This window comes from Diprion similis, chromosome 6, assembly GCF_021155765.1.
Source record: "Diprion similis isolate iyDipSimi1 chromosome 6, iyDipSimi1.1, whole genome shotgun sequence".
Lineage (NCBI taxonomy): Eukaryota > Metazoa > Arthropoda > Insecta > Hymenoptera > Diprionidae > Diprion > Diprion similis.
The window spans coordinates 16,181,833-16,202,950 of NC_060110.1; the positions used below are offsets into that span (position 1 = coordinate 16,181,833).

At 35.8% G+C, this 21,118-nt stretch overlaps 2 protein-coding genes across 5 annotated transcripts; one reads left to right on the forward strand and one right to left on the reverse strand.

Annotated features, from left to right (window-relative positions):
* Positions 1 to 1,918: 1,918 nt before the first annotated feature.
* On the reverse strand, positions 1,919 to 17,976 carry LOC124407335. Of its 3 annotated transcripts, none has more exons than XM_046883376.1 (9): positions 16,510 to 17,976; positions 10,922 to 11,035; positions 9,346 to 9,708; positions 8,705 to 8,989; positions 7,633 to 8,038; positions 6,559 to 7,011; positions 5,989 to 6,367; positions 3,942 to 5,668; positions 1,919 to 3,541 (listed from the first exon to the last, which is right to left on the reverse strand). In XM_046883376.1, exons 1-9 carry the CDS (start codon positions 16,753 to 16,755, stop codon positions 3,468 to 3,470), a joined length of 4,047 nt encoding a protein of 1,348 aa, XP_046739332.1. In that variant the 5' UTR covers positions 16,756 to 17,976; the 3' UTR covers positions 1,919 to 3,467. The 3 variants fall into 3 exon arrangements, with proteins under 3 accessions (XP_046739332.1, XP_046739331.1, XP_046739333.1); XM_046883375.1 differs by having other exon boundaries at positions 6,559 to 7,017; XM_046883377.1 differs by lacking the exon at positions 10,922 to 11,035 and having other exon boundaries at positions 6,559 to 7,017; positions 17,315 to 17,975.
* Positions 17,977 to 18,204: 228 nt separating this feature from the next.
* On the forward strand, positions 18,205 to 21,012 carry LOC124407338 (CDP-diacylglycerol--inositol 3-phosphatidyltransferase). 2 transcript variants are annotated; one of them, XM_046883380.1, is made up of 5 exons: positions 18,205 to 18,355; positions 18,431 to 18,553; positions 19,272 to 19,560; positions 19,700 to 19,863; positions 20,090 to 21,012. In XM_046883380.1, exons 2-5 carry the CDS (start codon positions 18,508 to 18,510, stop codon positions 20,242 to 20,244), a joined length of 654 nt encoding a protein of 217 aa, XP_046739336.1. In that variant the 5' UTR covers positions 18,205 to 18,355; positions 18,431 to 18,507; the 3' UTR covers positions 20,245 to 21,012. The 2 variants fall into 2 exon arrangements, with proteins under 2 accessions (XP_046739336.1, XP_046739338.1); XM_046883382.1 differs by having other exon boundaries at positions 18,214 to 18,323.
* The last annotated feature ends 106 nt before the right edge of the window (positions 21,013 to 21,118 follow it).

The following is a 21,118-nucleotide window of genomic DNA, read 5'->3' on the forward strand; positions in this document are numbered from 1 at the left end:
TGTTTGTCCAAAATTTATAGTGATATTCAACATTCGAAACGAAGAGAAAAAAAAATAAAAAAATTCTGTGAGCCATGTAATCAGAGCCTAGATATACCTTACAGATGATAATGTAAATTTGAGATGTATCATGGAATTTGTCAATTTTAATTAAACGATTCAATGTATAAACTATGCCATAATTTTTAATATGTTTGACGTAATCCAATACTTAGTAAAGATGTAAGGATAAAGTTCAAATTGATTGAATTCAAAATAAAATGAACCAGGGATTAGCAGATACATAGAAATTATGTAACAGTATATAGTTAAACATATTGTAGTTAAGCTCTTTTTCGAATAACATCACCTCTATGTTTTCAGGTGATGATGTTACGGCATTTTTTTCTATCAAACATGTTTCGCGTTGAAGAACAAAATCGTATGACAAACGTTAGATGCGTTAGATCTCTATTAGTAGCTGGAGGCAATCAGTTTTCAATGGAGTGTTTGTATCACAAAATATACCGGCAATTTTCAATCGCATTATACCATTTTGTAATATAAAGCGTGTTGCAGTAATCTTGATGAGTTATTGAGAGCCTTGAACTCTGCTATCCTGATATGTGTTGTGTTCTTAGTTAGAGACTGATGATAAATTGGAGTATTATTACAAGCGCAATGAATTTTACTACGTAACAGAAGTCAATCCGACGGTAATTAGTAGTGTGTAATAAATTATTTGTCCGACTTTCGTGAAAATACTAAATGTTTTTATCTGTGCTAGTTGAAGGTCGGCAGATCGCACTAAGCAAGTAATTTAGTAATCAAAAGTTCTTAATTAAAATCACAGATATAAAAGAATAATTATTTACATTTTTACATTTAATGTTATAAACACTGTTATGTCTTCTTAAGCGTTGCGAAACACTAATTTCAATTAAAATAATAATGCATTTGAAAAACTTAATATCATATTTTTAATTGCATACTGAAATTCCCCACATGTCAATTAGGTATTGTTTTAGTAACGAGTTGTTAACATTCTCATAGGCAAAGTTAAGTGTCCAAATAAAAATTTGAACACCATATAAGTGTTTGTCTGTTTTCTTTGAAATCGTCTTACTTCACACAGAAAAGTGACACAAGAAAATATTTGAAATTTGGAAATACTCGTATGAACCACGATACGTACTGCAACTTTTACTCAAAAGATTTCTTTTGGCAATGAAAAATATATCTAGAACTTTGATATACGTATATACAGATATAGATACATATATATATAAACGTACGTTTAAAAAAGTTGCTGTCAAGGAATTATAGGATTTACCAAAGACAGTTTACCTTTCAATAAAGACAAATTGTGATTGAATAACGGTTAATCACGCCAGAAAAATAATAGAGTAAAGGTTGTATTATAATATTTTTTTGCATAGACATGGTTGATTGCAATAATCGTAAATAGAAATTTACTAGTTTAAATTTCTATGTACAATTGATAACGTTATTTTATCGAATTGAACCCTACTTCTTAAATAGAATAATACAAATTGTAAACTATAAAAAGCTGAACATGCCATGATAGGGGGAGAAATGTGTCTTTTGATTTTGAATGCAATGGTACAGAGCTTTAGATTATATAGAACAATGTAAAGAGCATAGTATAAAAGCTGTTCATGAAGTTGTGATATCAGGAAAAATAAATAGTGGCTTCATTTTCAAGCTGTTTCTTCACTTTGTTCTAATTTTGTAATTTCTTGAATTATTTTCATTGTTTCTCTTGAGAAAGTAAACAACTCACAAGGCCTGTAATTTTGGGTATTACAATAAACTTTTCTTCATGATTTTTACGGTATCGATGCTTTAATACTTTGTATTCAAACAGCAACCTCTATATCGGATTAAACATTTCTAAATGGACTACAGACATCCCATCTTTCACACATCACAAGCAAGTACTTTTAAATCAATTATTATTTATGATTTTTTTTTTGTTTTTTCTTTTACCAATAACCAATAATTAGTTATTTAATATTTATTAAATAAGCGGGTCTGTGTAAAAATTTAGCGCTCTTTAACACTTGGTTTAACATTACCCTCATCTAACTTTATTTTATATGTCCAAAAACAACTTGCTTATCATTATTATTATTATTCGTCATTTTCTCCAATGGAAGAAACTGTTGGTTGTCAGCAAATTTTTCTTTCACACGACTCACAAGCTCTCTACCACTCCTTTAATCCCATGAGGTTTATCACACTAATTATTATTACTTTAATTAATAATTTATACAAATTCTGCCTGGCACACGTTATCCATACATTGTTCTCGTGTTTCTTCGGGAACCAGCGAATATATGGCGGCTGTATTTTCTATCACACTGTAGTATCATTCGTGTTTTGAGTTCTGATTAATCGTGTATCAAAGCGTTACTCGTATTGCAAACACTTTGTTTTAATGAAGCATCAACATCGCACTGCCTTATTTTATTGTAACAATTGTTTGTTGTCCACATTGTGTCACCCGAATGTACCCGAGTAATAGAGAATGTGATTAGGGTGATTTTCACGTTTTCATTAGTTTCACAATATTTAAGTGTCATCGACTGGGATCTCACTTTCATTTCACACATAAACGCATTAGTTTTTTTTTTTTTTTTTTTTTTAAGAAGTATCTTAAACTTTTAAGAATCCATATTGCCTCATTATTATTCAACGACATATTTTTCAATACAATACAATGTTGTGAATTTAACAATACAATATCAAAGTCTTATTGGGTCGCTGTATTTCCATTCGTTTTTAGTTCGAAACATAGAGTAGATTAAGTTTACCATGTTCAATTTAAAAAAAAAAATTTCTTCCTTATTATTGAAAAAATTTCGAATAATTTTCAAACTATATACACGCCAGTCTAATTTCAAAGTATTGTTACTTTACTTTATAACGGTCTTTTTGGAATTTTCACTGTTTCGTTTTCTGCGACACGGATTCAACAGTATCATTTTCTTTATGTAACTGCTGCTCTGTGTCGTTATAAAATTACTACTGCTACCGTAATCTATATGCGCAGTAGTGCGACAGACATCTGAAAAGTTTGTTTTTTCTTGTGTTTTCGATTTTCATTTCCCATTTGTTTTTTAATTTTTAAGTTTAAACGACTATATACACTTTTGACTATCTCCTTAGGCACAAATTGCGCCTCCCGGCTTTACTGATTTTTTACTTAAATCAGTATTTAATTGTCCATTAACCTCACTTCAGCGGCAAAGCATATTATATAAGTTTTTAAGTTATGTTAAGCTGTACAAGTACAATAATATGTTTCATTCATTCACAGTACTTTATGTTTAGGAAGTGGAACTTGCATTGGCAATCGGCAGTGTTAACCATATTTTTTTGTTTTCTGCCTCATACAGCTTGTTGTACCACCAAGGATTACCATATTTCAAAAAAATATTGATTTCTCTTCATCGCTATTTATCTCACTGTCCACTGTAGTACTGTACTCGACCAGTTGACGCAGTTACAGGCATTTCTCGCATTACATCTTCCCATGCTGTGTAGAGAAATCAGAAATAGTTAACAGCAAAACATTAAATTTCTATATTATTAGATCCCCGTGTTAAACCAAACATAATATCGATTCACGATAAATCGGTAAATGAACGTGTCACCTTAAAAACTCGACTTCAATTTAATTATCATCTTTTATATGGGTATGCGACATCATTATTTAATAAATATCCCTTATACGATAGTTTTCAATACTTGGAATCGACTTCCAATCACTATTAGAACGTAATAATGTTTAATTACTGTATCACTCTACTGATAGGTAAAATGAAATAAGAAATGACAGCATTTTCCAAGGCCACACTCATAATGCAAAATATCTAAAATATCATTGGAAGTTTTCACGATACATCTATCACGGAAAATAGGGAAATGTGACTTACCCGATCCAACAAATGTAACAATTTTGTCATGATTGTAGTTTTGGACGTTTACAGATTCTTCTGGTGCAACGTATCGTGCTGAAAAATCTTCCATTGGCTGCTGGTGATACTTTTCCATTATACCTGGAGGTGGTGGAGGAGGTAAATACGTAGGTGGAGGAATAAACCTCGGGGGACCATAACTCAAGTATGGCAGTTGTGGTACCATCACGTGATGCATAGGATGATGATGAAGTTGAGCATGTGCAGGATGCATTTGAAAGTTTGGTGGCGGTTTGTCATATCGTAAATGTTTGTCGAACATCGGCGGGGGTCTGTCAAAATTTGGGGGTGGTTTATCAAATAGTGGAGGAGTTGCCGTTGAAAATACCGAACTAGCTTCCGGCGTTTCGTCAGAATCATCGGACAGTAAAAGTTGTTCGTTTATTTCAAACCCAAAAATCAATTCGCTAGGGGATTCACTATTCCTTAATAAGTCAGAGGTAGCTTCATCTAACAGTATCACAGCTGGTCTTGACGATGAATTCTTTTTATTCGATGATTGACTCTCCGTAGATTTTTGGGATTGTTCTTTGTTACTCTTTGTTAACTGTTTAGTCTTTTTCACCCCATTATCTTCACGATGGTCTGTTTTCACATTCTGATTTTGAATACTTCCCACTTTTAGAGAATCATGTTTCAAATTAGTTTGCTGTTCTTTCGACAATTTTGAATTTTTTTCCGATTCGGTAGCACTTTTCGTCGTTTCACCATCCAACATATTCTGTGTTGGTATTTTAGGATTATTTTGCGATTTCAACTTTGAAGCGTCAGAATCTTGTTGTTGACCACTAATTATATTCTGAGGATTTCCTGGTCGTTTCGACTCCTTCTCTTCAGAGTGCGTTTGACTTTGTCCGTTTCCTGATTTCCGGTTTGATTCTTCCTGTTGCTGGGTAACAGATTTTTTCAACTCTTTAGAATTCTCTATTTGTGACTGACTGGAGGAGTTTTGAATATTTTGTTGATATGCCCTTCTTGGTCTCGGGATATTAATTCTTGCATTGAAATTTGCATCCTTTAGATTTGTGTTTTCTGGAGAAGTAAAGTTGTCTGTTTCCGGAGAATAGTAATTACTAATAGAATTGTTTGATTTTGGTGGGGTCTGATTCGTTTGCGTTGTAGTCTCAGTTGAATTTGGGTTAGAATTATTCAAGTTCATGATTTTGGTTTCCTGGGCTAATCGTTGATGCATTTTTTCAATATCCCGAACATACTTGAATACTTGAATGTTTTTATTAATTGCTTCCTCGTGGGCTTCAGCCTTTTTATTATCCGGCGAAGACTTCACTTTTGATAATACAGGCGATGGCGGTTTATCGAAACTTAAACTTAAACTATGTACATGGTTCGAGTGTGCAAAATTATGCTGCTTTATTTTTCTGTCGGAGTGCTGCAATTCGTCCAAACTTGGATAATAGTCTTGAGGTATTTTATCTGATTCGGACGGCGTCTTGGAAGGAACGCTAGGCCAGCAAGCAGCATTCAACATCATTGGTCCGATCTCTGTCATTTTTAGGACAGAGCTGGTAGAAATGTTTATTGTGGCCGTGCGCGCAATATCAGCGTAGCTAGCCTGAGGGGTGCCACCGGAGGAGGTAGTATTTTTAGTAAGATTATGCTTAGTTGTATTCGAAGTTACAGGGAGAGAATGAACGGAGTCCAGGTCACTGCTATCTGATTTGTCACTGAAATGCCAAATAAAAATATATTCATTTACATTGAATATAATGTAATTGTTTTAATGAAACTTTGAAGCAAGCTATTACATTGATAAGCTTATGGAACAACTTTACTAACTGGCTATTTTCGATAAATCTATAGTTACTTTTGTCATTGTGCATTGTTGCAAAGTCAGCAAACAAACTCTCATTGATCAGGACTCGGCATAAAAATGGAACTGTAATTTTCTTTGTCTTTTATTTGGATCATTATAAAATAAAATTGTGAGTATTACTGTAAGTAAGTTTGAGACCGGGTTGCATATAATGTTACACAAACGAATTACCTAGGTGGCATACTGCTGGCAGATTTTCTCCTAAGTTCTGGAGATAATGGCGTTCTATACTCGTTGTTGAATCCTCTAGATCTTTGTAAATATGATCCCGTGGTAGACAAATTTTGTGCTCGACCACCACTGGAACTTCTTCGTCTCTGCTTCTTGCTTTTTTTCTTTTTTGTTACCACCAAAAAATCTGGTTCAGGTTCTGGTTCTGGGTTGATCTTCTTTATTGAGTTTCGGCGAGTTGTATAATCGTCACCAGTATCATTGCAATATATAGATTGCCCTTCTTCCGTACCCCAAGATCGTCGATCACCACGACAATCGACCGGTGTATCCCCAATACTGCGCTGCTTGGCGCGACGGAGAGCCACGTTTGTAGTACCTGCACATATTGTTTATGTATTTTTAATGTTACCTATTCAAAGTACAAATATAACTTTAACCGAGTAACAAGATATGTGACTAAGAAAAGAAACTAGTCAAGCAAAAACAACTTTTCGAAGGTCTGAAATAGTTAAAGTATTGCTAACAATAAGACATGACATAATGATAAATAAAACAGTAGCAGCTTACCATGTTGACTTGAAATACTGCTAGCACCACTGGAACTTATACTCTTTTCTGCGGTGAGATCTTCCAGCTTGGTTTTAGATATTTCCTCTAGTGAGTTAGATTTTTGTAGCTTGGCTGGCAACTGCTCTCTTTTTGCATCTTTTTCTCTGGGTCGTGGTTTAGCTCCTGAACTTGCTTTAACTCTAACTGTATTGGTCATTTTACCTTTCTTGCCCTTTGACTCTTTGCTTTCGATAAAATTAATCAAGCTATCAATATCCATGTTGCGGTGACCCTCTATGGTTTCTGCTTTATATACTTTATATATATTCGGTTCCTGTGCATGCTTTCTGCGTGACTTTTTGCGTTCGTTGCCATATCCCTGTACTGCGTTCCCATTTTCATCCAAGGACTTCTTTTCACCAGAGCCGGATGATTCCTTCACTGGAATGTGATGAGTCGCAAGCCTGGACACTGTTTCTGTGCATAGAGCACGCAATGTTCATTCAACGCAATTATTTCTTATCAGTTTATTGATTTTAAATTTTAGATTATTTACTTTGAAAATATCAGCTTTTTCTACAATATTTTACTTTTCTTAACCAAATACAGATTACTCATATTATATTCATTGCACATGTTGCATATTAAAAATTCTCTGACATTGTAATGATCGTGTGTGATTTTTGAATGCTTTTAGACAATGTTAGTGTACAGAAATTCGCTTATCAAATGCTTTTGTCAGTAAAAAATGTCCAACTTCAGGAGCCAAAATTTAAAATGTCACCATTCTCTGTTGAATTCAAATTAGAGGGTTAGACAATGTTCTTTTAAAAATAATTAGGCTAAGTCTCCTTTTATTCATGTGTACGGAAAACGGAAAATTGACAATTTGTTTTTCTCTACAAGAAAATAACACGGGTAATTATGTTTTTACGTAATAGTACCAGTTCATAGTCTAATCATTGCTTCTCAATATTGACATTTAAATATTTCACGACAAATAAATACAGCTATTTACTCATGTGTAGAGTCCGTTGTAAATATTCGCAAAATGGCAAGAATGGAAGGAAAAAAAAGAAACAAAACACTCACCCATGGCAAGGTTTGGATTTGTCGTTGACCAATTAACAGGCATCATAGAGTAAACATTGGACACTGGAACTTTGCCCTGCTGAGAATTAGTGCCACCCGAAGTACCGCCAACAATACATTTCACAGTATTGTATGTTTGAAATTGTCGAGTACTCGTTGCCTCCGTGCCATTGACAGTTACTTTTGACTTTTCTTGTTTGCCATTGTGTTCACGTATTGGAAATTCTATACTACTGTCAACTGGTGTCTGTGCAATGTCAAATGTGGCATGAGTAATAAATTGCACCGGTAAACGTGGTTCGATAACTTTCATTTCTGTTCCCTCGTCATCTTCCGCTTCGATAGCATGAGGGCGCTGTGTGCCACCCCCTGCCCCTGCCGCATTATGCTCTCCAATTCCACCTACCTGTATAATGATAAATATTTACATTTTTAAAGTAGTTTGGACAGATCACAGTAACACAATATGGATATTAGGATAGCTCTTAAAAAGGTCATTTTTGAATTTTGACCCGGCCATCCTCCAAATTAGTTCCAAGTAAAAAAAAAATAATTTGTGTAAGAATTGAAGGTGGTAACTTAACTGGAAAAGCTGCCTGTAAACATATACCCATTTTTAGTGTCGAATTTCGGGAAAAAACATTAGTTATACTTAACGATGAAAAGTCACTGTGCAGAATGAAATATTACAGCAGCTATTTGCGTAGTACTTCCATTGCAGCAGCGAAATGGAGAACAAAAACACGATTTTTCATCAGTGAAAATTACTAGTGGTTTCTGTTCACAATCGAAACTGGATTTATGCTTACCGGCACCACTTCTAGTCGAGTTACAAATGCTCTGGTTTCATGCAAATTATTTTTTATTTATTTGGAACCAATTTGGGGAGGTGCTGTGGTCGAAATTAAAAAATGAACTTTTTCAGAACCACCCTAATGGATATATCTAGAAGCTAAGTATTTTGGAAATTAAGTGTGAACGATTCTATAGGAATACTAAAGTGATTGTGTTGTATTATAGAGATTTTGGTCATTATTTGGCGTCACGATTAATGATACTGATCAGTGCTAACCTCGACATCACTGAGATCAATCACCATGTAGTCTGGTTTGGGTTCTGGAGGTGGAGGATCCGATTCGACCATTTCATTTGTAATTTGCTTCCCTCTGCCTCCTCTCTTACTATCTTTTAACTCTCTGTCTCCGTCAGCAGCCTGTCCAATGTCGATTTCCCGCTTGTTTTCTTTTTTTTCTTTATCTTTTTCTTCTCGTTTCAAACCGCTGTATGACGGTTTGTCCAGAGATTTGGATTTGTCTTTATTGGCCCAATCGTACGCTGCCCTCTTGTCTGAGAAACCCTTTTCAATAAACACACAAGAAACTATAATAATTGTACACATGTCATCGCATCAATTTTGTTGAATATTAAAACAATTTGAAAAATTTCGTACAGATTGGGCCATTTATGTATCCTCAATCAATAAAACAACATATTATTGTGATTAAGGCAATTTTTTGTGTGGATTTGTTTGTACTTATAGGTCTAAATAAACTTATCTTGAATCTGAAAGTATGATTGGGTGTTTACTTTCATGCAGACATGAATCACCGACATTGAATACAAGACAACTTATAAAAGTAAAAATAGTAGTTTAATATTAAATGAGTATGATGTAAAAAAAAATTAAGGATTGTTACGGCAAAGATTAGCTACCTTTTTGTCGAAAAGTATATCCAAATTAGCTAGCGAAGCTAAACTATGGGATGCATTGACATTTGACGGTAGGGATCCACCTTCTCTTTGCCTTGCGGAAACACTAGGACCTGTATGTTTTTTACCCTTTCTTCTACCCCCACCGTATATGTGGCTGCAACCGGAAGTTAAATACGTGAAACTACTGTCAAATTCAGAGCTGATTGGCTGGGCCAAATTTTGTAATGACCCTCCGTGGGTAAGGCGCTCAGACACTGAATCACGTTTGTTTCTTCGTCGGTTAGAACCAGGGAGGCAGCGGGAATTGGTTACCACTCGACGACCTTCTTCTGTTTCATCGGCTTCTGCCTCTTGAAGAAGTTCCTGATAATAAAGGACAAAAATTTACCATTTGCCATGTAATTGTGATAGAAGAATTATGTAAATTTCTCATTAGTTTCAAATTTATTAAAAGTGCATGAGTATCAAAAAAGAATTCCATTCTACTATATAAATTAAATTCTATTCTGCTAGGACGTATTCTTTAATATCTCGTTTCGACCTAAAACATTTTTTTTCACCCAAAACTTGATACCGCAAATCTGATAGAACTATAAAAATTCAATATACAATCGTGAAGAAACATGAGAAAAAAAGGTATTGGTTCAGTAGTGCATATTTCAAAGGTTATTTCTTAAACCAAGCCATTCTGATGCAGATAATTTCACTATACCATCGTCATGTCATGACCATCTTTACTCGAGCATCAATCTAGGACTACTGAAAGAAATATATCGCCAGTTAGAATTAGCTATTTCATTTAGACGTTATATTATTTATGACGAAAAATATTAGGGGAGAATGTCTCATCTCAACCGGAAAAAAAATATTAGTGGAATTCCCTAAAGTTGTATAAATCAGTTCATAGAACTGGATAGACAGAAGATTATTTGATGTACTGCCAGAACGGTGGGGGTAGTTTGGCGTTGGTCCCAAATTCGATAAGGATAATTTATTAAAACCAATATGAATGTATGAAATTCAACTGATGTAGTCCAAAATTGATGATAGTGCGATAACATTTGTCACAAATTGCAGGGGTGGTAAAGTTGAGCAGCAAGGTAATTTTTATTGAAATTTGTCACATTTACCTGACTGATATTGCTATGAGTATGAATATCGATTTGTGAATATTGGATAAATCAGCAACACATTGGTTCCTTATATTACGAAAAAAAAAAAAAAAAAATGTATCATCTACAAACGAAAAAAGATTAATGTAGAATTAGGTTGACAAATGTTATCTTTATGAAAGAAATGAGTTGTTTTCATCAGTACTAAACTATATCATTCATATAATACAGGATAATGATTCTGCATTCAGCTGATATCTAGCAAGTTATTTGTATACATTCAGCTATATATCATGATTCCAAATGTTTTAAGAAATTCAACATGTTATTCTAGTCAAAATGCGCTAATGCAACTCTCTGAAGAGACAGTTCTGAATCATAGTTTAGTGATGGATACAAAAAGGACTTTGTGAAACTGTGTGGAAGATTAAATAATTGCAAAGAAAAAGAAAAATTATTGTTACCTTGAATAGGTTGGATTTTCCTTCACGATCTTTAGGACACTTGTAAGTTATAGCTTCATCCAATAAAGCTCGCAGTTCACCTTCGTTGAGGGTAGATAAAGTTGCGGGTTCCTCCTGAAAGTAAAAGCAGAAATGCGAAAACGCTGTAGTATCAAGTGCAAGCTATACACAGATACCGGTAAATTCGATAAATTATATAAATAGTGCAGTTTCCTAGACTTCATGATCATAGCTAATTGTGAATGCTTCATTGCGATAACGTCAACGATGAGAATTATATTACCTACACTAACTGTTAATAACTATAATTAGCAATGGCCCTAACAATAACTGATGTGCAAGCTTGCAAATGGACACATCTAAGTCCAAAGGTGAGAAGTATATTAAATTAGAAAACTATTTATTGATATACGTTCATTGCTGAAGTGTTTCAGGCAAAATTTATGTTGAACTATTCGGTTTGTTGTGAAAAAATTTGTAAATTTTGCTAACATTTGATGACAAACTTTAAAAGTGCAAGCAGCAAAATTTACATTTAAGCATGAGATAGCCAAACGTATAATTAATTTAGTTAACGCAATGACGGTTCGGTAATTGGAAATAAAACAATACAACGTGTTACATTATAACTGATGTGAAATCTAAAGGCCAGGCGGTATAATAAAAGTATGTCTTTGGAAGCTGATAATGAGAACGTCAAAGTATTTTCAGAATTTTTAATAGATTTATGATTACTAAGTGGGAAAACTCATTACTGAAAATTGCTGTGTAACGACAAAATTGATTGTAGGCATATGCAGCAGGTAAAGTCACGTTTGTTTCTGTGGATGCGGCGAGTCTCAAGGTCGCATGATCGTTGCTTTGTGTATCTATTTCTACATTCTTGCTACAGATGAATACAAATTTGTACAAAGGTTTTTTTGAATAATAATTTTCGAAACTCCTACACTTAAAAACTCGACGATGTTAGCTGATTCGGTGAAAAAATAAAACGGCAGATAGAAGAAAAACAAACCTAGCAAGATGACGAATGTCAGATGTTCAACTAAATGTGATTAAACTAGGTAATACTATTTTACGAACGTCACTTTTTCAAAAAATTTTGAAAAGGAAATATAACACAAATTAAACCTTTTGTATGGTCAACTTCGACATGCGTATGTTTTAAAAATAATTTCAGAAACAAAATTCAGAAATTACTTTGTGAAGACGAAAATACATTTTCTTTGTTCAAGCAGAGACCAAACTCATATATCGTAGAATACGGGCTGAATTTTTAAAATAGTTTCACTACTTGTCAGTCGTCATGCTTTCTGAACTTACATCACAACCTGACTCAATGTTTTGAATGCACATTTGTTTATTATTCATCACGGCATTAACAGTTCAGGTGCTTTTTAATCTAAAGTAACTGAGGCCAAATAAAGTCAATAAACTTACCACCATGTGAATTGTACCGATAGCTATCAGAATTGGACAACAAGATCCATCGCCGCAATATTTGTCAGTACAATTTCTGAATATGGTCGCAAGAACACGTTCTGGTGTGGAATAACAAATAAGGAAAGTATGTCAACTCAATATTGCTAAGTTTAGGGCCTCCCCGGCCTTAATAGGAACATTGAGCGAAATTTCTTTTCGATGACCTTCAACTAACTGCACACATTTTGCGAATTGTATGAAAAGTTAGTTCGTTGGAATTAGATAGTTGATAAATATTCCTTTTAATAAATAAATCGACAAAATTACCAAACGCGTTATAATCCAATTGTACTTGTGACTAGCATAGAAGTAGTTCACGACTAGATAAGTACGGATATACGCAGATTTGTAAAGTAAATTTAAGGTTTCACTTATTGGATTCTGTGCTGGGTGGATATATTGAAACTATCTGGTCTACCACGCATTGTATACACCATTATAACAAGCCTACTTGATATCACCTGAATCAATTAATTTTCATTAATTATGAACCACTATCGGAAAATTAAATTGTTTTACAACTCTACAAACTCTACAATATCGTTGATTCAATAGAATTTCAAATGTCTACAATTTCTTTCTACAAAATAATAAAATATCACCTTACTTATCGATCAAGGTTAAACATGAAAAGTAAAGTTAGAAGTCCCCATTTATGCAACGGAAAAATGATCAAATCTGGATGACTTGCACTTTACTATTGTTTGTTTTTTGAAATTATTTTTATAGACTTGTCATCACATAGATGCTACGCTTAAATAATTTTATTCCTAGCTTAAGATTTGGAGTTCAAGGTCATGTAAGTATTTCAGAGAAGTTGTCAATATTTGCTTTCAAAGAAAAAATAATGATTAATAAATTGAACACTACAAGCTGCTTCATGCGTATGTATAGTATTCAGGTGAAATGACTGATATCGTTTTCTAGAGTAGCCAGGAACATTGGATATAATGGTTTTTAATGAGTTCAACTAATATTTAAAGTGTGGTTTGTATTTGAGCTCGAAGAGAAAAATTTTAGAGGATATTTCTTCAAATAATTTATTTTTTTGTAATATATTTACCTATAATCGAACAACAATCGATTGAAAAGTGACTGACAATTGGATTTTTTTTATTAATAGAGTCAACAAATATTTCACGAGAAAGACACAAATAGCATGGCGAGAAACGTCTGAAATAAATCAATATTTTACAGGACCATCTTGCACTTATTAAAATTCATTCATCTGTCTTGAAACAGTGAATTTTTATGCAACGTGCAAGGTTAGTGTAAATAAGTAAAATGTGGTATTGACTTAAAACAAATTTGTATAATTAACATTGGGAGCTATATATTAGAAGCTTATCATATTGTACTGCCACTGGTACTGCCTATATTTAACTAACACATCATTTATCTACGTGTAATGATGATACCATTAGTCTGGTTAGCTACAGAATATTCTCTACATGGTATTCCACACCCACATCAACAGATACTTTTACGATTAGTGCAATTGTAAAAGTTACTTATAAGGCATAATATTGAGGTGAATAATGCGAAGCTATGTCTGATATGCAACACATTCCTACATGGGTATCTCTGAATTCATATCAGTCTTTCGACGCGTGTAAGGACTCGTGCACGGAAATGGACGATTCGTGCATTTCAAAATTTAATGAGAATTTTAGGATTTCTGTAAACATGTCATGCAAAGTAAAGATATTTATATGTTAATGCGTCGCTGAAGGTGATAGAGTGTGCATATTCCACTCAGATTGATACAAACTACTGTTTACAAAATTCCTTTACTCTGAAATATGATTTTTGCTTGCATGATTGTCAAAGCGCTTACACACACTATTAAAAATAAATGATCATACAGTTATTTATGACACGCTGCGATCAGTAATACAGCAAAATAATCTTTGATTAATGTATTGTATAGAATCTGGCATGAAAAACTGTCTAGTAGCTGAGTTTAAGTCGTCGAAACTGGGTCGCTGTTCGATAGAATGTCAATACTACGATAAAAAAAGCGAAACTTCAGTGAATTATCCCAACTGTTTGAGGAAAATATGGAGCAAGAGGACAGAGTAGCGCTTATGACAAGATGCACCTTAACGAGTATCGGAAATCTAGTCGACCCAATTGAAGAATCAATTATCTATTAGAACGATTGATAAAACGTGACCAATTGCGACGTGAAGTGTGACTGGTGAAAAACTGTATTCAGGGTGTTTGAAAATACGGCGAAATCATTCGGGTGTTAAGAAATCGTGACAACTGTTGCAAATCAAGGTATTGGAGTGAAAAGTGTTTCCTCATGAAAAAGTAGTTAAAACAATAGAAGATTTACTTACAAGTTACAAGCGAAATTATATGCAGTGCTGGGCAGTACCGGCTGCGGAATTTATATTTTTAGAGGGCACCTGGGTCGGTGTACAGTAAAACATTCGTTCATTCCTCGCACCGTTTCAGGACACGGATACCCCGCAAAACAGTAAACGTTAAATCCACCGACCGCGAGAAACGAAGGTAGTAAATGAACCGCGATGAAAATAATTAAAGAGATAACAAATTCGCGACTAATTTATCGGTCATTTCGACGAGCGGGCGCGGCGAGCTGTTAACTCTGGCCGCCGCCATTAAACCCAGAGCGCGACCAGATCAGGGCCGGCTTACTGGGTGGCCCTACGACATACAGAGAAGTAGGTGTCCATCTATTTGCAATTTTTCACGTGCTTTGATATTTTCCATCGAGAAAGAGACATTCCTGCGAGAATTGGAAACCTGGGTTATCGCTTAAGGGAGGGTAAAAAGTGACCGAGTTCGAAACAACTCATCCGGTTCGTTCCAAATTTGAATCTTTAAACGAGAAGGTACGTTAACGGGAACGGATCGAATTGAATAAATAGGAGGAAATTTCAGCGATTCATTATACAGTATTTCTACGGAAATAAGAAAATACGGCGCATGCTTTTGGGGGGAGGGGGAGGGGGGTAAATAGGCGTGTTGTAAATACGCAGCCTAGAACGGGAACGGCTAGCAATCAATGGTTCTTCGACGGCGTAGAGCGAGTTGCATTTGAGGATGTAGGTATACAGTTAGTCAACTACGGCCCTGGCTCTGCACAACAAGGCAACTTGCCAAGAAGCAGCAAGCAAGCAAGCTATTCGCAAGTCGCAATGCTCCCTATACACACCACTTTGATGTCTCTGCGTCAGTAGCGCCACATAGGTATCTTCGAAATTCAATTCACCCTCCGGCGGACAAAGGATTTTTTGAAATTTTTTTTTTTAGGTCTCAGATTTGCCCGTCATCGCCTAAGGCCACAAAAAAAATTATCCCGAAAAATGAGCAGGTACGAGAGTAAAAACGTAGATCAATTCCCGTAAAGTGGTGCAGGTTCGCGATAACCATTACCTTGCATTTTTCGCCACGTACAAGTATCTGATAAATGCATGTACACGTTTAGCGTGAATATATGTGCGCAAGAAATGCTCATGCAAAGGAGAAAAGAGATTACAGAATATGTATTCAATTCTAGCGAACGGTTTAAAGCGTTAATTTCAAATATTGAAACCCGAGATAGATGGTCTCGAATTTCAAACGTCCTCGCCACCACCACCACCACCACCAGCACCTCCGTCGTCGCCAGGACAACTACGCACGGCTTGAAAAGACCTCCCCGTAAGTATTATTACTGCGCATCCGATGGTGAACTTGTTGGAGAGGGTTGAAAACAGCCGATTTTTAAGCGACTTCACACGGACAAATTTCGCCAAAATATCACGGCTGATCGGAGGTTGTTTTCACTTCTAGGTTATCCTAATGTTGCGAGTTATACAACGCAGGAGGGGTAGTGTAAGTGTCTAATAAAAACCTAGACAACGTACGGTGCGGAATGACAAAGATTAGAGAGAGAGAGAGAGAGAGTATCCCCGACGTTTGAACGGGTGTTCAATAAAATAGCGAGAATTCCAGGGTGACAAACGATATAAATCCTTGTCACGTGATAGCGTGATCAGCATGCATACCTGATTACCTACATTGCGAAAGAACCGTCAAGGGATTAGGGAATTCATATAAACAGGTGAGGGCGAAATGCGGACGCAGCTTACCTGCTTGTTTTCCAAGCCTGAATTACCAGGCACACTTTGGGCCGTCGAATTAGAACTTATTTCACTAGTTTCGGTGGTCACAGTCACGACGGTATTAGCTTCATTTATCGTGGGAGCCTCTGTGCTCGTGTCGGCTGTCCCTACGCGGTTTTCATCGGTTTTATCGGGGGCTACAGGTTCTTGATGATGCTCCGGCCATGGGGCCATCTTGCTGGAGCTTGACAGAGATATATCTTCTGTGTTCATTGCCTCATATCTCCGAGGTGTTTTAGGGCCGCAAGGCCGATAATTCACGGTATACCGTCACCATTTAGGTCGGCTAATACGTCCAGCGCACGAAACCGGAGCCACAACACAAATTTTATTTACAAATCAATCGAATTACATGGAAATACGGCATTATATCGAGGCTCTGGGGGTCCCTCGCCCGACATGCTGGACGTTGTGGGCTAGTTTAATCGCTCGAGGTAGACATATCGAGACGGCGAGCATCGATTAATCGAAAACCCAGCTCCCGCACGATGTTCAGCTTGAAATTCAACCGAGGGGAGGGAACGAGTGCTTTTCTCGGATTTCTCCCCTTGTCAACGGGAATTTCGAACCACCCCGTTTACCCATGTGAAAACCCAAGGCCTATTCGAGCACGAAAATGGTATCGTCCGCTAGAAAAAAAAAAAATCGAAACACACAAGACGACCGTCGTCGATTGGTCGAAATTAAGAACGCGTAAACGCCGTTTTATTCGTATGCCGTTATTGCTACACTTTTACCTCACTCGCCACTTTGTAACAAAAGTCTAATTAACCTTGAAAACGTTTGCCGTAACATGACACGTTCGGGTAATCATACGTTTACCCCTGCAGAATGCGATACCAACGAGTCAACTTGAATCGTCACTGCTCCGTTATCGATCGCTCGAAACAATGCATATCCTAACCACAAAAACAAGAGGTTGTCACTTGGCGATTGTTCCTCTGAAACTAAAATCTCCGGTTCGTAGAGGCAAATCAATTCGATATTTCCCGACCAGTTTTATCCGTTGACAGTGTTCATTGAGTTGCGTCAGTTGCAAGAACAATTAAATCTTTCACCATTTGGTCAGTTTTCAGTTTTGTTTAATGAAAATAAGAAGAAGAAAAAACACATCTATGCGTATTTAATTCACATTGTTCCGATCGACAATACTGATGCACCCACTCAAGTTCGCAGAGTACTTATCCTAACGATTATATGACAACTAATATTATTTACACATAAATATTGGAACATCGACGACACAATTTATACGTAGAATTATCGTCTTTCACCATTTTCCCAACACAATAGCAACACGGCTGCTGTTGCTCCGCTTTTGCGCATACGGAGGGACAGATAAATTGCAATGGCCTCGCAGTTCGCATGTACATACATACGTCGTCTGGTATCAGTGCCGAATAAAGCTGTCATGGGGCCCAAGCTCTCGAAATATTCAATACTTTGTCATCTCTAGATAGTCTCGAGCTGCAGCGATTTGCACAAAATTCACCTAAATTTATCGCTAAGAGCAGATTAACTTCGAGGAGAAAATTAAACGTTCGCGAAATGATTTACCACACTTAGCATTAGCCTCTCGAATTATACGGCCCTGTTGGCTGTGTGCGTCATTGAAATCGATACGAGACCTCGAACGGCTCTCGAAGCAGCCCCTAATCGACCCTGACTTTTCTCTCGATCCATTGACGTATTATACGGCAAATACACAGAATTACAGAAACGCATCTACGTCGCGAAGTGACGTCCAGTCTCGTCAAAGCCGGGCGGAGGTGGCTACTTGGGTCAGTGTTGTTCTCAGACGGTAATTAATACCGTAAGTTCTGATAAACGAGGTTAAAGTTGACACCAGTGGATAGCGGTTATTGATGCATCGATTACTGTTTTCCAGACGATAAGTTTTACCCCGCTTTGAGGCACGATCTTGGGACCAACGCTACGTAGTCGGCGTCGATAAAACACGTTAAAATGACGGAAGCCGAAAACATCTTTATGTTTGTGCCAAACATTATTGGTAAAGCGTTTATTTATATCGTCTATAATGCTGGTTCGAATGTTGTGATTGTCATTCTTTTTGTCTGTAGTTGTTTGCAGCGTGTGGATTTAAGCTAGTATAATTACATCATCAAACAGGTGTGATTGTTTCAATAAATGCAGTATAAGGAGTATTGCTGCGATCGACAAACTCCAACTACAGACAGAATGTCGCAAACCCACCTGAATTCCAAATTTTATAACAATCCGCTCATAGGATTAGCACAATTTGGAGCACTGTGGCATCTAGATGTATTTCACAGTCCTCCATCTGTGTGTTGGTATTAGCAAAGCCGAGCATAATGTCTAAGCATTACAGAGGTTTCATTTATTGATTGGAATTGGAAGGTATTCAGCCACAAAAATTTCACGTAATAAGTAAGAAGAAAATGAAAGCTTACAAAACTGATTCGGATAAAAAATTCATCCAGTCAGATTGACAAGGCATATACGAAAAAATTTCAGGTAATCAGAGATTTCCTCGGAAACTGTGGAAAGTGTAATGAAATTTCGCATATTATGCTTAAAATTTGAATTTCAAAATTGAATAACGAATACAATTCAATTAGTGATATTTAGTGAGAATGCAGCGACAGGTTTGCATGTTTGTAGGAATTTAAAATCACCTAAGGGAATTACAGAAAGCATAATATGAATGTCTTTTCCTAATATATTCTACTTTGGAATTCTATTTGCAGGTTACGGGAGGGTGATTCTGGCCTTGATATCATTCTATTTTATGCCAACAAACCACATAATTGCATCATGGTGCTATATAATCAGTGGATTATTAGACGCAGTAGACGGTCATGCGGCAAGATATTTCAATCAGAGCACAAGGTTTGGTGCAATTTTGGACCAACTGACTGATCGTGTTGGCACCATGTGCCTCTGCGTAACACTGAGCCAATTTTATCCAGCTTATACATTTTGGTTTCAACTAAGCATGGCCATCGACATTGCCTGCCACTGGATTTACTTGCACACGTAATAAAACAAATCTTTCATCAAAATAAGAGGAATTTTTTTGAGAAGCTGATTTGTGTTAAGTTTCAACATACGATATACCTAGTAAGTGATATATTTATCCCTCAAAACTCACTAGTTTCTGATTTCGATTTTTCAGGACGCTATTGCAAGGAAAAACGAGTCATAAATTTATAGATATGTCTGAAAATCCCATAATGCGTGTTTACTACACAAATCGTCAGGTTCTTTTCTTTATGTGCGCTGGAAACGAGGCATTTTATGCCGCTCTGTACCTTCTGCATTTCACAGAAGGACCCATATGTAAGTATATTTAAATTTTTAATCATTTACTAATAATCTACATTACTTTCTAATAGAAACTGGTTCTTCAGATTAATTAGTCTGAAAAATATCGGGACACGTTGATTATGACAAATGACTTTCTAGGGACAATTCTTATAATATTTCCATTTACAAAATAGTAGCTCAAAGTTTTTATAGATTGAAAATAAATTAATTTATAATCGAATAAATTTGTGTGTTACAGTGGCTGGTATAAATATATTCAGAGCGGTTCTCTACGTCTCAGCCCCAATTGCAATAGTGAAGTCTCTGATCTCTGTTTTGCATGGGTATGTGGCATGCATTAATCTGAGTATTATCGATGTGAAAGAGCGAGAGGCACTGCGCAAAGCGCACTAATTTTCCTTCCATCCTTACCCTGGTACTAGTCAGTCAAGGAATCTAGCTTTAATGACCTGTCTCTCAAAACAAAGAGGATGAATTCCCGCTGATTTTTCATTATCTTCCTCGTTATAATTACCATGTGGTTAAATACATTATACAGATATGTCTGTTCGTGGTAACTGTCTATAAAGTTCGAAGGATAAAAACTTGTTACCCGATGTGAACAAAATAGAGTGATAGGTGGCAGTGTTGTGTTCGAACTTTGAACTCGACATTGACAACACATGATAAAATTAACGAACCGAAATCAATCGATATGTTTATAATATATATATATTAATAAATGTTATCAATTGTAATTGAGTGGCATTGACTTTGATGTATGACTTATTTTAACGCATGTTGTTACAAATCAAATTTTACAGTTTCAAATACTGTATACGTGGCTGTATTTTCTTTTGTTAACCTTGTTTTTACTCCAAGATTAAGAAGATCCTGGTATCATGCATGAACGGACGATCATCAATTGACCATCGTCTACTATATGTTGGCATGTTAATTCAAACATGAGTATCTAATGTTATTGTTTCATAGCATCTTAATATATGTGTAAGTCTAGTCAATTTATTTCCATTTATTATTAGTATATCGTTTATACCTGTGCACAGAATGTACAAGCTGTATTCAAAGATTTAGTTACAACTCTGTTACATTGAAGAACGATATTGTTGGTCATCTTTGTGCAAAATTACAAATATTACAAGAATAAAGTATCAAAACAATGATTATTGCAATCTGCTTCAAAAAATCTATACGTTGCAATTGGTTCCATAGCAACACAAGCGTGTGTGATGACATTACAAGAAATATTTATCCACATACACATGTT

Coding starts and splice junctions, on each gene's coding strand:
- LOC124407335 (XM_046883375.1), bottom strand. CDS start 16,755: ATGAACACAGAAGATATATCTCTGTCAAGCTCCAGCAAGATGGCCCCA. Junction 8,039..8,704: donor TTGATCTCAGTGATGTCGAG/GTTAGCACTGAT, acceptor ATCATTATACAG/GTAGGTGGAATTGGAGAGCA. Junction 7,018..7,632: donor AAATCCAAACCTTGCCATGG/GTGAGTGTTTTG, acceptor CTCTATGCACAG/AAACAGTGTCCAGGCTTGCG.
- LOC124407338 (XM_046883380.1), top strand. CDS start 18,508: ATGACGGAAGCCGAAAACATCTTTATGTTTGTGCCAAACATTATTG. Junction 19,561..19,699: donor CACTGGATTTACTTGCACAC/GTAATAAAACAA, acceptor TCGATTTTTCAG/GACGCTATTGCAAGGAAAAA. Junction 19,864..20,089: donor TTTCACAGAAGGACCCATAT/GTAAGTATATTT, acceptor TGTGTGTTACAG/TGGCTGGTATAAATATATTC.